This window comes from Theropithecus gelada, chromosome 13, assembly GCF_003255815.1.
Source record: "Theropithecus gelada isolate Dixy chromosome 13, Tgel_1.0, whole genome shotgun sequence".
Classification (NCBI taxonomy): Eukaryota; Metazoa; Chordata; class Mammalia; order Primates; family Cercopithecidae; genus Theropithecus; species Theropithecus gelada.
In genome coordinates, this window is record NC_037681.1 from 105,589,224 (window position 1) to 105,603,609 (window position 14,386).

Here is a 14,386-nt window from a genome sequence, read left to right on the forward strand (position 1 = left end):
CTGTCTACAATCTTGTTGAATTGAAATCCTTTGATGTAAACTTATTTTGGATAATTGGGCTGTTTTGCAGGTTTGAAATGCTTCATGTACCAAAATATTTTGTTGTTTTTGAATTTTATTTATCTTTTCTTTGAATCATATTGAAAGAGATGGAACTTTTATACAAGTACACTTGTTGTTGTGCCTTCTGTTATTCTTAGATTATCATAAAATGCAGAGCAGTATAAGTTTCATTAATACGCCATGGGAGTTGCCCACTTACGGAGACTCTGAGAAAATGACGTATACAGAACAGGCCAGCAAAAGGCATCATTGCATGAGGCTGACGTGGTAAGACTATTCTCATTTTCGAGCAAAATTGTAGTATCCATCTTAAGCTTCATTAAACATTAAACCCCAGAAAGTGATGAGTATGTTAATTTGCATAATTGGAGTAATCATATCACTATGTATATCAAAGCATCATGTTGTATACCTTAAGTACACACAATAAAAAATTAAAATGAAAAGTGGAATCTTTTCTAGGACCTAAGTAATGTCTCACTTGGAAAAAAAAATGGAACCCTTCACCACATTGTTCATGAATGGTGATGAGAAATTTGTGGGACATGGTAACCTGAATGCACGGCCCAGAAGACCCCTTCTTCAAACTGCCACCAACCAAAGCAGCTCTGGGACCGTGAGCTGGTAGAGACAGAGCATGAGGCCAAGACCAAGAGCTCCTCTTTGATCTCTCTGGCTTTGTTTCCCTCTGGCCCAGCCTGGGCATGGAGACTTGCAGTACAGCAGGCTGTGGCAGAGAGAAATCAGGCACACAGATTTATGGACCTCCTCAAGTGGGCCTGGAGGACTTGCTCCATCTTTTTGGTCACAAAAGAACTATAGGCAGCTGCATAAGTTCACAAAGGTGCACCCAATCCCTAAAATGGTATTTACCACTGGGAGCCAGAGAGAGAGATATCCCTCCTAGGACCTTACCAGGGGACTGTCATTAGCACTAGCTCTGACACCTGCTTACCCAACTGGATCTTGACCTTGACTGTTCCAGAATTTTGATTTCCCATCATTCTAAAACCTCATGTCTTTGGAACTATAAAATACTGATTATTGTTATTCAGTCCTCACAGACTTAATCCAACTTTTGCAGTTATGTAAAACATCTTAACTGTATCTCAGTTTATATATGAAAATATCTGTGTAGCAACAGAAATCAGTGAATCAGTCTCTGAGGCTACCATAGTGGGCCTAAAAGTATTAGAGTCCTTAGAGCTCCACTTGGGCAGAATAGAACTATTCTAAATGTCTTGCTGACTCAGTCTGCATTCTAAGTAGGCACTCAAGTAAGGAAACATAAAATTCAAACCTTTGGGTTAGCAATTGCCATCAACATTTATTCAGTAGCAAAAATTTTACACTTTTACTATTAGAATGCAAGTTACAGATGTTGTATGCATTGATTTCTCCTTTAAAGCATCTTTTAAAAAAATTATGGCCCTTTTAGCTAGATAAACTAGATGCATTTTCCCTAACAGCTATATTACTCATTAAATATTCTATTGAAAAGTTAGAACATCTAACTGAATTAATGCTACATATTTGAATATATTTGTGTTTTAAAAGGAAAAATATCTAAGAACAACTCTTCTGGACAATACATATCTGATATTGCAGTATAATTAAATGGAAATTCAAGGAGAAATTATGATATTTTACATTTTAAATATTTGCTTTAGAGGCACTGTCAAAAATATGTAGTGAATATAAAAAACTGAAGTTGTATTTGTTTTTTCTTTTCAAGCTTTATTCGTCTAAACGACTATCTAATTGAGAACACAATGCATGTCTTAACCGTAAATGCTGTTAATTCGCTTTTGAACCATCTCACTGACAAGCTAAAACGAACACCTTCAGCAGATGTCATTCAGAAATGGATTACTGAAGAGAAGCCTGAAGTCCCTGATAAAAAGGTATACTCACACAAAATTAAGAATATTTTATTGGTCAGCATTTATTGAGGAGCACAAACTATGCTCTATGAATTATGCTATTCTCTGTACACTAAAAAAAGAGAGAAATGCATAGAGCAGCGGCCCCCAACATTTTGGACACCAGAGACCAGTTTCATGGAAGACAATTTTTTCTGCAGACTCTGGGGGATGATTTCGGGATGAAACTGTTCCACCTCAAATCTTCAGGCATTAGTTAGAGTCTCATAAGGAGCATGCAGCCTAGATCCCTCACATGCACAGTTCACAGCAGGGTTTGGGCTCCTACGAGAATCTAATGCCACCACTGATCTGAGGGGAGGCAGAGCTCAGGCAGTAACGCTCACCCTGTGCTCACCTCCTGCTGCGCAGCCTGGACCTGTACCTGGTCCATGGCCCGGGGGTTGGGGACCCCGGGCATAGAGTATTTCATGTTATAATCAAAGTCTACAATACACATGAAATGGCAGACTGAAAATCAGCATATCAACAAGTATCTAATAATAGAGTAAAAATCCACCATACTGAGAGAAACTTCCTGTCACAGGAACTTGCTAAAGCTTACTCATATGTTCATTGACATATTTCTTAAGTGCCTACTCTGTGCCAATTCCTGTGCTGGATGTTGAGTAGATAGTGGTGAAAAGCATAGATAGGATCTTTGTCCCCCAAAGCTTATAGTTCGTGGGGACATAAATGCTCCTTGTGGGCATAAACTGGCAGGGAGAAGCAGGAAAAGTGGTATAAATAAAAGAGATAAACAATAGTTTAGAGGTGAAAAGAAGCAAATTACTGTGCTTTGAGGGAATGGCCTTTTATGAGGATGTTGATCTTAAAGACACAGAGTACTTTGAGAAGTTTGGATGAAGTAGTACAAATTCGTGCATTCCAGCATAGCTAAAAGAAAGATCATATTATCTCATATTCAAATTTCCAGTAAGTTTTGCCCTAGCTCCATCCTTAGTACTAATAGCTTCCTTCCAGAATACCTACATGCTCATCTCATTTCATCTAACTTCCTACCCTCACAGCTTAAGTCTCCTGCTCCACAGAAACCTAATTATACAAGACCTGATGCTCTCAGCCTTAGTTTCCCTTTCTTCCAAAAGTTAAATCATAGTCATGTACTCCTTTTCATAGCTTTCTCTCCTCCCCTATTCTGAATTTCTCCTTTTTATAAATAGTATCAAAATTTTAAAAGTCACATTTATTTTTCTATTCTAAAAGTAATTTATGCTAAGTGACAAAATTAGGAAAACACAGAAATATACAAAGAAAAGCACCTTCACGACCCAAAGATAATTACTTCAAAGGGAAAAAAAGATATACTTTCCTTACTGCTTTATCCCTTGCTTCTTCCTCTTAACAATACAGTATTATGAAATATTTCCCGTCAACATTTATTTTTCCACGTGATATTCTCACAGAGAAATATACTCTTGTAAATAATTTTCAATTATCACATTCCCACTATTTCAAATAATGCTGTTAAAGGGTATCCTTGTCTATACATTTTTCACACATTTCAGATTTTTCCCCTTAGAAAAAAATTCCTAGATGTGAAATTGAGTCAGAAATATGCACATTTTTTATTTTTTTTTATTTTTTATTTTTATTTTTATTTTTTTTTTTTTTTTTTTTTTTTTTGAGACGGAGTCTCGCTCTGTCGCCCAGACTGGAGTGCAGTGGCCGGATCTCAGCTCACTGCAAGCTCCGCCTCCCGGGTTTACGCTATTCTCCTGCCTCAGCCTCCCGAGTAGCTGGGACTACAGGCGCCCGCCACCTCGCCCGGCTAGTTTTTTGTATTTTTTTAGTAGAGACGGGGTTTCACCGTGTTAGCCAGGATGGTCTCGATCTCCTGACCTCGTGATCCGCTTTTGATACATACACACTGACATATACTCTCCAGAAAGCTTTGTCAATTTACAGCAATGTTTAAGAATGAGCATTTAGGCTAGGCATGGTGGCTCATGTTTGTAATCCCAGCACTTTGGGAGGCCCAGGTGGGTGGATCACCTGAGGTAGAAGTTCGAGACCAGCCTGGCCAGCATACTAAAACACCATCTCTACTAAAAATACAAAAATTAGCCGGGCATGGTGGTGGGTGCCTATAATCCCAGCTACTCAGGAAGCTGAGGCAGGGGAATCACTTGAACCCAGGAGACGGAGGTTGCAGTGAGCTGCGATCGCTTCATTGCTCTCAATGAATTGCTCACTCTTGTTGCAACAAGAGTGAAACTCCGTCTCAAAAAAAAAAAAAGAATAAGCATTTACCCATATGCGTACTAAATAATATTACCGTTCATTTTCATCTGCATCAGTAATATACAAAGTGGGATATCACTGCCTTCAAATGTTGTATTCTTGTAATTATGACCCCAGGGCAGGAATAAGGGCATGGGTCTAGGAATCAGAAATATCAGGGTTTGAATTCTGGTCTGCCGCCTACTAGCTAGTATGATCTGGATGAAGCATTCTACCTTCTCCGAATCCCATTTTCATCCTATGGGAACAATAAGGGAACCTGTTTAAGAAGATTGGTGTGGGAATTACACAAATACCCAGCATTGTGCCTGGTGCACATAAACTCTCTGCAAATGTTGTTACTGAATAAACTATTTTAAGGAAGAGAAGAATAAGGAGGTGAATTCATCATTTCTATTTTGCTTTCAAGAATTCTCAGATTATGTCCTTTGCCCATTTTTCTACTTAAGTATATATGTATTTGAATATATTTCTATGTAAAGATTCATTAATATATTATTGGCATATAGTCCTATTAAGTATATCAACTATAGTTTTATTAAAATATTATCAACTTTGTATCTGCTATATACATTATTGATATGTCTTCCTAGTTTATTGTTTACCTTTCCATTTTGTTGGTAGTATTTTTACAAGGAGAAAAGGTTTAAATTGTTATGTAGCCTTTCAATATTTGCCTTTTTTTCTTTCTGTTCTTTATTATTCTCTGAAACACTTTCCGCATGCCAAGATTATGAATTCAGCTAATTATATAAACTTCAGTTTACATGTCCCTTGTTTTTTAATTTTGTTTTAGACCTTGATACTTGTGTCTTTATAACACTGTAAATATACTCATTTCAGGGGACCCTTGTGGTGGAAAAGCAAGAAGAAGATGAATCTCTCATCCCCATGTTTCTCACAGAACTAATGTTGACGGTCCAGTCACTTCTCTTTGAGCCTTCTCTGGAAGACTTTCTGGTGTGTGTGTTTCATGTATTACTCACATGCAAGCACCTTTTTGGAAAATGAAGCAGCTATTTTGCTGTCAATTGGTTGTCAGAATTGCAGTTGTCACTACTCCAAGATGGTCATGAGAAAGAGAGAAAGCATTGTTTTGTCACAGCATTATAGCTATATATAAACTATCTAAAAGTGTAGCACATTATCTTTAACTTGAGTCAGATTAGAGGCTTTGTAAGGTACAGGAAAACATTCTATACAAAATTTAAAAGCGACTATAGGGATCCCTTTAAGAACAACTCAAGAGATCACTCTGTTGTGAATACCTTTTCCTTTCTTTCCCTCCCTCCCTCCCTCCCTTCCTTCCTTCCTTCCTTCCTTCCTTCCTTCCTTTCTTCCTTCCTTCCTTCCTTTCTCTCTCTCTCTCTCTCTCTTTTTTGAAACAGGGACTCACTCTGTCACCCAGGCTGGAATGCAGTGATGTGATTTTAGCTCACTGCAGCCTCAACCTCCCAGGCCCAAGCAATCCTCCCACCTCAGCCTCCTGAGTAGCTGGGACTACAGGTGTATGCCACCAGGCCTGGCTATTTTTTTTTAGAGATGGGTCTTTGCCATGATGGCCAGGCAGGTCTTGAACTCCTGGGCTCAAGTGATCCGCTTGCTTCTGCCTGCCAAAGTGCTGGCATTGCAGGTGTGAACCACCATGCCCAGCCTGTAAATACCATTTTTGAAATCTTTTTAAAGGTATGCTGGATCCTAGAGAATTTTGTTGTCTTAGTTATCTATAGCAGTGTAACAAGTTACCACAAAGTTAGCAGTTGGAAACATCCTCCATGAATCATCTCAGTTTCTGTAAGTCAGGAGCTTCACTGGCTACTCAGATTATCCTCTATTTCAAGGTCTTGGTCTCCCTCAGACTGCTGGAAGAATTCAGCTCTAAGCAACTGTAAAGACTGAGATCCCCATTTCCTTAAGGGGTGTCAGCCAAGGACCACCCTACTTAGGTCCTAGAATCCATCTGTAGTTCCTTGCTATGTGGCCCACTCTTTCAGCAGCTTACAATATGGCTGTTCACTTCTTCAAGGCCAAATGGACCATTCTCTTAGGAAGGCCTCAATCCCTCTTTTAAGGGCTTTCACTTGATTCAGTCACATATATCAAGGGTAATCACTTTTGACTAACTTGAAAACAACTGAGTTGGGCCCCTGCAATATCCCCCCCACCTTTGCCGCATCACATAACCTAATCATGGGACTGGCATCGCATTATATTCACAACTCTCACCCACACTCAAAACGAGGGGATTGAACAGCATGTGTATACAGGGGCAGGAATTTTGGGGGTCATCTTAGAATTCTGCCTCCTATATTTGCATAGGTGCATAGGTTAGTAAACCAGTCAAAGTCTGTACCTTCTGTTGTTAGCTGCTGTACTCTGATTCAAAAGCACTAGTAATCAAGATCTCTAGATTTTAGTCTTGGCTTTACAATTAATAAGCTATTTGACTTTGGGAAAACCACTTCTGTGGTTCAGTTTCTGCATTTATATGATGAGAAGGCATATGAGTTCTAGCGTTGCTTCCTCTTCCAGCAGTCTATGATTCTGTAATTTATGGGATAGGCAGTTTGAAGGCATTTACAATGACAAACAGACTACTGAGGTCCCTGTGATTGGAAGCTCGCTCAGGAGCTCCCATGCCAAGAGGCACTGGACTCTCATGTCCCCTCCTGGCCACAAGACTCATGTCCTTCACATGGGATGCAGGTGTCCTGGACTGCAGATGACAAAAGGAGGCTCTCTCACAAGCAGCTGGCTGTCTTTTACCCCCAAGGGGAGGGCCTCAAAAAACTGAATATGCTTCCCATTTCCTATTACAGGACCCTGTTTCCCACATGGGTATTTTTAACTTCTACATATGAAACATACATGGCCAAGCTTTGGGAATAATTAACATGCTTGTCCATCCATACCAAAATAAGATTTTATTTCATATAACCCAAAAATCAGACAATAGAAGTATAAATAGGACTATTATTCATAAATTTTCTATTTTTTCACTACAATTTTAGTCATTAGCCTTAATCATTCCCAATGATTCCAAACACACATACATACAGAGATTAAGCTAAAGGAAAATTATATACCTAAGTCATGATCTCTTACTTCGCTCTTGCTTAGGTTACCTATGGTTTCCTAACACTTGATTCAATATATACTTTTGAATTCTAATATTTCTTGCTGTGTGAGACAAACCTCCCATTGCATTTGATTCTGTTTACTGCTTCTGCTAATTGAAATAGACTCCGCCTTTGGTTTAATTGAAATAGACTTCTCCTTTGGTTTAATTGAAATAGACTCCTCCTTTGGTTTCTATTTCTGTAGCAACGTTTTTTCCTTCTCAGTCATCTTTCCAAGAGCCTCTTTTATATCTATAGATCCAATACTTTTCTTTTAAGTCTCATTCATGGTCATCTGGAAATCTTCACCTGAATGTCCCACAGTTAACTTCAATTCACCAATATGAATGGAACTTATCAATTTCTTTGAAAACTTGCTCCTCCCTCCCTGTCTCCATCTCAATGAAAGGTGCCCAAGCCAGCAATCTGGGAGTTCTCCTAGATGCCCAGATTCCCAAGCCAGCAATCTGGGAGTTCCCCTAGAGTCTCCCTTACCTCCTTGAGATCAGGTCATCAGTTCTTGTGTGCTGAACCATGGTTGCACCCACTCTGCCACTCTTCTCCATTGGGACCTCATCATCTCTCTTCTGGCCCGCTGAAATAGTCTGCTCTCATCTGCCTGCCTCTTTCCCTTCTAATCCATTTTCCACATTGCTGACAGCAAGATTATTCTCATAAGCAAATCTAATCATGTCCCTTTCCTGCTTAAAATTTCTCCATTGCCTGTAGTAGCATCTCTCACAAGATGTTCTGTGAGTTGTTGATAAGTATTCGAAGACAAAGGGGGTTGTGATATACATTTGTATATTAACAGATATAAAAAATCCTGTTTAGCAGGTCCTGAGAAAATTCCTGTTTAACTTCGTGTAACTCAAGATTTCTTCTCAAATTTACCTTGGAAGTTGGGACCCTTTATCCTCTGGGTAGTCCCCAGTCACAGTTTGGGGATTGCTGACCAATGGGCTAACACTGGCATCATGCACAAGGCCTTTCATGAAGGGGCTGACTGCGTCTGCAGAGTATCCTCTTTCTGCACTGCAGTGCTGATGCTCCAGTACCTAAATGACTCACCTGCCTGCCCCTTGGGTCCCACACACAATGACTTAGCAAGGATTATACTGTTGTCTGATATACTTGACAAGCTCCTCTTCATCTTTTGAGACTCATTTAAAGACTTACCTTTTCTTTATCTCATTTTCTCTAATTAGACTTTATATTTATTATAAATTACAAACTAAACATGCTCATTGAAGAGACTTTGAAAAACACAGGAAAAGATTATGAAAATAATCCATAATATTATGTACCAAAAATAAAAACCCATTAACATTTTTATATGCTTCTGTCCAGTCTTGTCTTAGTGCATACTGATATGCTGACATACATAATTACCATGAGGTTATCTACAGAGATAGATATAGATACATATTTACATTGAGATAATATGATATACCAGTTTTATATCCTGCTCACTCTCTTTTATTCAAACTTAACATTATATCATAAGCTTTTTCTCATGTCATTAATTATTTTTGGGAGATGCCATTTTGTAAGGATATGTAATTTTCCATTGTATAAAGGCACCAGAACTTATATAACTATACTTCTACTTTTGAACACTTAAGTGTTTCTCTGATTAGTTATTAATACAAGAAATACTGCAGTGATTATCCTTGCACATAAATCTTTGTTTACATTTCTATTTTTTCCATAGATTAGCTTTCTGGAATATAAATTACTACTCAAAGAATATAAACTTTTAACCCTCCCTTTAAATTTTCCCATAGACTTCCTTGGCTTTCCTTCCATTGTGACCTGCTAGTGTTTTGTTCACACTTCAAATGTAGAACTCATCACCATGTGTTGCAATTTTTTTGTCTCTCTCAATTAGAAAACATGTGTTCTGAAGGTAGGGCCATGTCTTCTGATTTGTCGTACACTCAGAATCAGCACAATACACAGCCTGGTTGAATAAGTTATTCTTATTTATTTTAGCATTTCATAAAATTCAAAAGAATTTATAAACATGCGCATTTACATTTATGTTTATGCCTTTCTCGTTGACAGGATGGTATTTTGGGCGCAGTTAATCATTGTCAAAACACTGTGTTATCAGTTCCTAATCTCGTGCCTGATTCGTATTTTGATGCTTTCACCAGCCCTTATATTAACAACAAACTTGAAGAAAAAACCTGTGGAACTGGGCCAAGTTTAGCAGCAGTATTCGAGGATGATAAGAATTTTCACACAATTATTTCTCAAATAAAGGTATATTTACTCTGTCTAAAACTATTTTATAATATTCTCAATTTTTGTGAAATTAAGTAATATATATTTTTTCTTTCTTATCTCTAAATGTTCTGTATGTGAAAATTGGCATGTGCCTAATCTCTAAATGGTAAAATTTGAAAATAATATTTGTTCTCTAGAAATTGTCCTGTTGAGCATGAAATAATTTTTTAAAAGCATTAAAATAGGGCCCGGCATAGTGGTTTACACCTGTAATCCCAGCACTTTGGGAGGCTGAGGCAGGCAGATCATGAGGTCAGGAGATAGAGACCATCCTGGCTAACACGGTGAAACCCCATCTTTACTAAGAAATACAAAAAATTAGCCAGGCGTGGTAGCAGGTGCCTGTAGTCCCAGCTACTTGGGAAGCTGAGGTAGGAGAATGGCGTGAACCTGGGAGGCAAACTTGCAGTGAGCCGAGATCACGCCACTGCACTCCAGCCTGCGTGACAGAGTGAGACTCCTAAAAAAAAAAGCGGCGTTAAAATATCTGGAGAAACAGTTACTTATCATTAGCGATCCATGTGCACGTGTTTTTGGGAAAGTAATCCTGGCTGTTGAGGATGCTGAAACACAGTCAGAGCCAGGGTGACTCACCAGCCAACACAATGTCTTTTACTAAAGTCATTTTTCATTACATGTTTAATGTTTTATTAAAACAAAAACATGGTGTTTCACTATTTGGGGCCCTTTAGAAAATAAATATAATGGCATCTATCCATAGCCACTCAAATGCAAGCACTAACTAAAGCATGCTTGAAGACTTTGAAAATAGTATTCTACACATAAAAGTTTTATCTTAGTTGTCCCAATTTTTAAACTCAAAAGCACACTTACCAATGTGATTGACGTGAGAAGGTAAAGAAACAAGCATTATTCCTTGACTTGCTTCTCTCCTACATTTCTGAGTAACCTAATCTCCTGTGTGGAAAAATAGGAATGCGGCCCTCAAAATACTGCAAATACCTTTTCTTCTTGACACCAAAATGATACTGTAATTTTCAAACTTAAAATTTACCCATTTGTCAGTCATAAATATCCATTATATATACATTCCTATGTAACTTAAAATTAGCATAGTGTTTCAATCTCTTTATTCATCAAAATATGGTTGTAACTGTCATGGTATGATTTTAAAAGCAAACAACATTTTCCATCTACTACTGTCTCTGCTTATGGTGGAATTCTTATTCTCAGCTACATTATTTTAAATCATCAATTCAAAAGTTGTAAGCTCCTGCCATGTTGGTTTGGCCTCTTTCATAATTTTAACTTTGCAAATTGACTCCATGTATGTTCTAATTCTAAAATTTCATCCTAGATTTTTGTGTTTTTTGCATTAATACTTATACTAAGGAGGATATTCCACAACCTTATTTCATTTACTAACTACCAGATTTTCTGGTACCAAAATAGTTTTCTGATTCATCAACTTTCTCTCCCTTAGACAATTATTTTTTTAAATTATGACTATAACATTTGTAATTAAAAGTTATATTTTCAATTCAGAGAGCCAAGGATAATTGCAACTGTCTAAATATGAATCACCCACATATCTTCCAAAATTAGTAAGAACCTACAAGAAAAAGAAATAAAACTAAACAAAATTTATACCCTTAGGAAGTAGCTGAAAGAAAGAGAATACCCAAGTGTCAAATTACCTCTGAGAAGAAAAATAAACACATACACCAATGAGCTTTCTTCCTCATGCTCCTGCCACAGCCTTTGCAGACAGTGAGGCCAGTCCTTGGGAAATCTACAAAAGAGAGAACCAAGGAGCTAGCAGTTAATCTAAGAAGCTGAGGTTAATCTAAAGTCACAGCCAGAAAGAAGCCTATCCTACATGCAAAAATGATTTTAAAAAGTCCTGGTGTATCAGAGGACTGACTACAGGAAGGAGACTTAAAAGTGAAGGCTACTCAAGATGCCATTAGTTCTGGGGGAGGAAATAAGGTTAAAAATAAAAATTAAAAAGTTTTAAAAATTTCTAAAGAAGATGAGGCATTATATGAACATTGGATGGTGCAGAGAAAATGAAGCAACTACTGAAAATGTAAGTTCTGTAAAACAAAAAAGAACCTACTTGGGAGGCTGAGGTGGGAAGATTACTTGAGCTCCAGAGGCAAAGGCTGTAGTGAGCCAAGATCATGCCACTGCACTCCGGCCTGGGCAGCAGAGCAAGACTCTGTCTCAAGAAAAAATCAAATAAATGAGAGTATATCCAACTTTTTTCCTGTCACCATAAAATAAAATAAAACATATTTCATTTTGCTCCACTGACAGAACAGAATGCTCTTGAACTAAAAATCTTATAAATCACCCAATCCCTGAGCTAAAGAAATGAAAATAGGTTAACTACATGCAAGTCTACTAACAACCATGAAGCAAAAACAACACTACACACTGAAGTAAATATTCTCAAAGAAGCATTCAAATATACAAAAAGCCACAATGAATTAAAAATTAAAATTTAAAAATATAAATGGAAGGGAAAAAAGATGAAATCATCTCAGAAATGAAGACTAAATTACACAGTGCTCAAAGGAAAATAAGGTCAAGAGTTTAACATGACTAGAAGAATGATGGGAAACCAAAGTAATGAGTATAGAAGAAAGATAAGAAAACAACCAAGAGAATGAATGAAAATAAGATTGAGAAATCAGTAAAGTGGTTCAGAGAGAAAATAATTATAATGGAAGACAGGCAAAGAAGAAATAACATACATATAATTGGTGTGTCTGTAAGAGGAAAACAGAAGAAGAGGATACAGCAAACATTTATTTTTAACTATAGTTCAGGAAAAGAAAATTTGAATGTATATATCGAAAGGGCCTACAGAGTTCCTTGGAAAATTACCCACAACAATCAACCCTGAGATATAGCCTTTTAAAATTATTAGATTTTAAGGCTAAAGAATTTTTCTGCAGGTGTTACAGAGACAAGAGAATTAGACTACCATCAGACTTCTCAAAAACAACATAAGAAGTAAGGCAATAATGGAGGAGCAATTAAAAAAAAAAAAAAAACCCATGGAAAGAAAATGTGCATCAAGAATTTTATCTAGCCAAGCTAGTCTTTTAAGTATCAAGGCCATACAAAAATAGTTTTCAACATGCAAGAACCCAGGGAATTTGGTACTCATTAGGAATCTACTACACGATGAGTTTCATCCATGAGAATCTACTACACGATAAGAAATAACTTTGGGGGGAAAAAAGCTGATGCTGATAGGGAACATTTAACATATTTAATTGTAGATCTATATGAGCCTTTAAAAAAAGATAGAGACAAGAATAGGAAACTAGTATATAAATGTACGTTCTAATGAAGTTGAAATAGTGCAACTTTAAAAATAGAGAAGGAAGAGAATAAAAGAAAAGTAGAATAAGGTTATTGATTAATGTACAGTTAATAGGCTGGAATTAAAGAATATCAGTAAAAACCAACAAATCAAAGTATGAAAGATTAATAAGGAAACAAGTGACTAATGGTATTTTTAAAAAATATATTGTCACTCAGAGAAAGAAAGAAAGAAGCACACATACAACCATAAGACACATAGAAAATAATATGACCAAGTTGGGACCAAATATATCAGTAATGTGATGAATATAAATGAGCTCAATTCATCTATTAAAAGAAAAAGATTTTCAATTTGGCTCCCAAGGCAAGACAAAACAATATTCTGGATACAAGGGAGAAATCCAAAACAAAATGATTCAGAAAGGTTAAAAATGAAAAGATGCTCAATGTTGTAGGGGCAAATGTAAACAATAAGAAAATGGGGCTTGTAATCCTATGAGTCAGGGATCCTTAATGCCAGATGCTATGAAGAGACCTCACAGGACTCACAGTGTATAATTTTACTCATGGCTATGATGTATTATGGTGTAAGGATATAAAACAAAATTAACAAATGGAAAAGGCACATGGGATAAAGTTCAGAGGAAACCAGGCACAGCTTCCAAGAATCCTCTCCAGTGGAGTCACACAGGAGGCATTAATTCCTCCAGCAGTGGATTTTGACAACACAAATGAAATATCACCTAGCAGGGAAGCTCATTAGAGTCTCAATAATGAAGGTTTTATTTGAGGACTGGCTTCTTTGCGGTACAATGATATATTTTCCTTTGGGTATTGATATGGTTTCGCTGTGTTCCACCCAAATCTTATCTTGAATTGTAGCTCCCATAATCCCCAAGTGTAGTGTGAGGGACCTAGTAGGAGGTAATTGAATCATGGGAGCGGGTTTTCCCGTGCTGTTCTCATGATAGTGAATAAGCCTCATGAGATCTGATGGTTTCATAAAGGGCAGTTCCCCTGCACATGATCTCTTGCCTGCTACCACTTAAGATGCACCTTTGCTCCTCCTCTGCCTTCTGCCATGATTGTGAGGCCTCCCCAGCCATGTGGAACTGTGAGTCCATTAAACCTCTTTTTGTTTATAAAGTACTTAGTCTTGGGTATGTCTTTATTAGCAGTGTGAGAACAGACTAATACATGTACATACCCAACAATGGGATTGCTGGGTCAAATGGTAGCTCTGTTTTAAGTTCTTTGAGAAATCTCCAAACTGCTTTCCATAGTGGATGAACTAACTTACATTCCCACTAATTGTGTATAAGTATTCCCTTTTCTCCATAGCCTCCCTAGGTATGGAGAAATAACTACTATTTATTAGCTTTATAATAGCCATTCTGCCTTGTGTGAGATGGCATCTCATCATGG

At 37.3% G+C, this 14,386-nt stretch overlaps 1 protein-coding gene across 1 annotated transcript in view; it reads left to right on the forward strand.

Annotated features, from left to right (window-relative positions):
- The window catches only part of DNAH6 (dynein axonemal heavy chain 6), a 326,626-nt gene that overhangs the window by 30,678 nt on the left and 281,562 nt on the right, over positions 1 to 14,386 (forward strand). The window contains exons 8-11 of the mRNA XM_025353865.1: positions 201 to 330; positions 1,799 to 1,967; positions 5,094 to 5,210; positions 9,437 to 9,637. Of these exons, the coding sequence (XP_025209650.1) occupies positions 201 to 330; positions 1,799 to 1,967; positions 5,094 to 5,210; positions 9,437 to 9,637 (617 nt within the window). The remainder of the gene's footprint in view (positions 1 to 200; positions 331 to 1,798; positions 1,968 to 5,093; positions 5,211 to 9,436; positions 9,638 to 14,386) is intronic.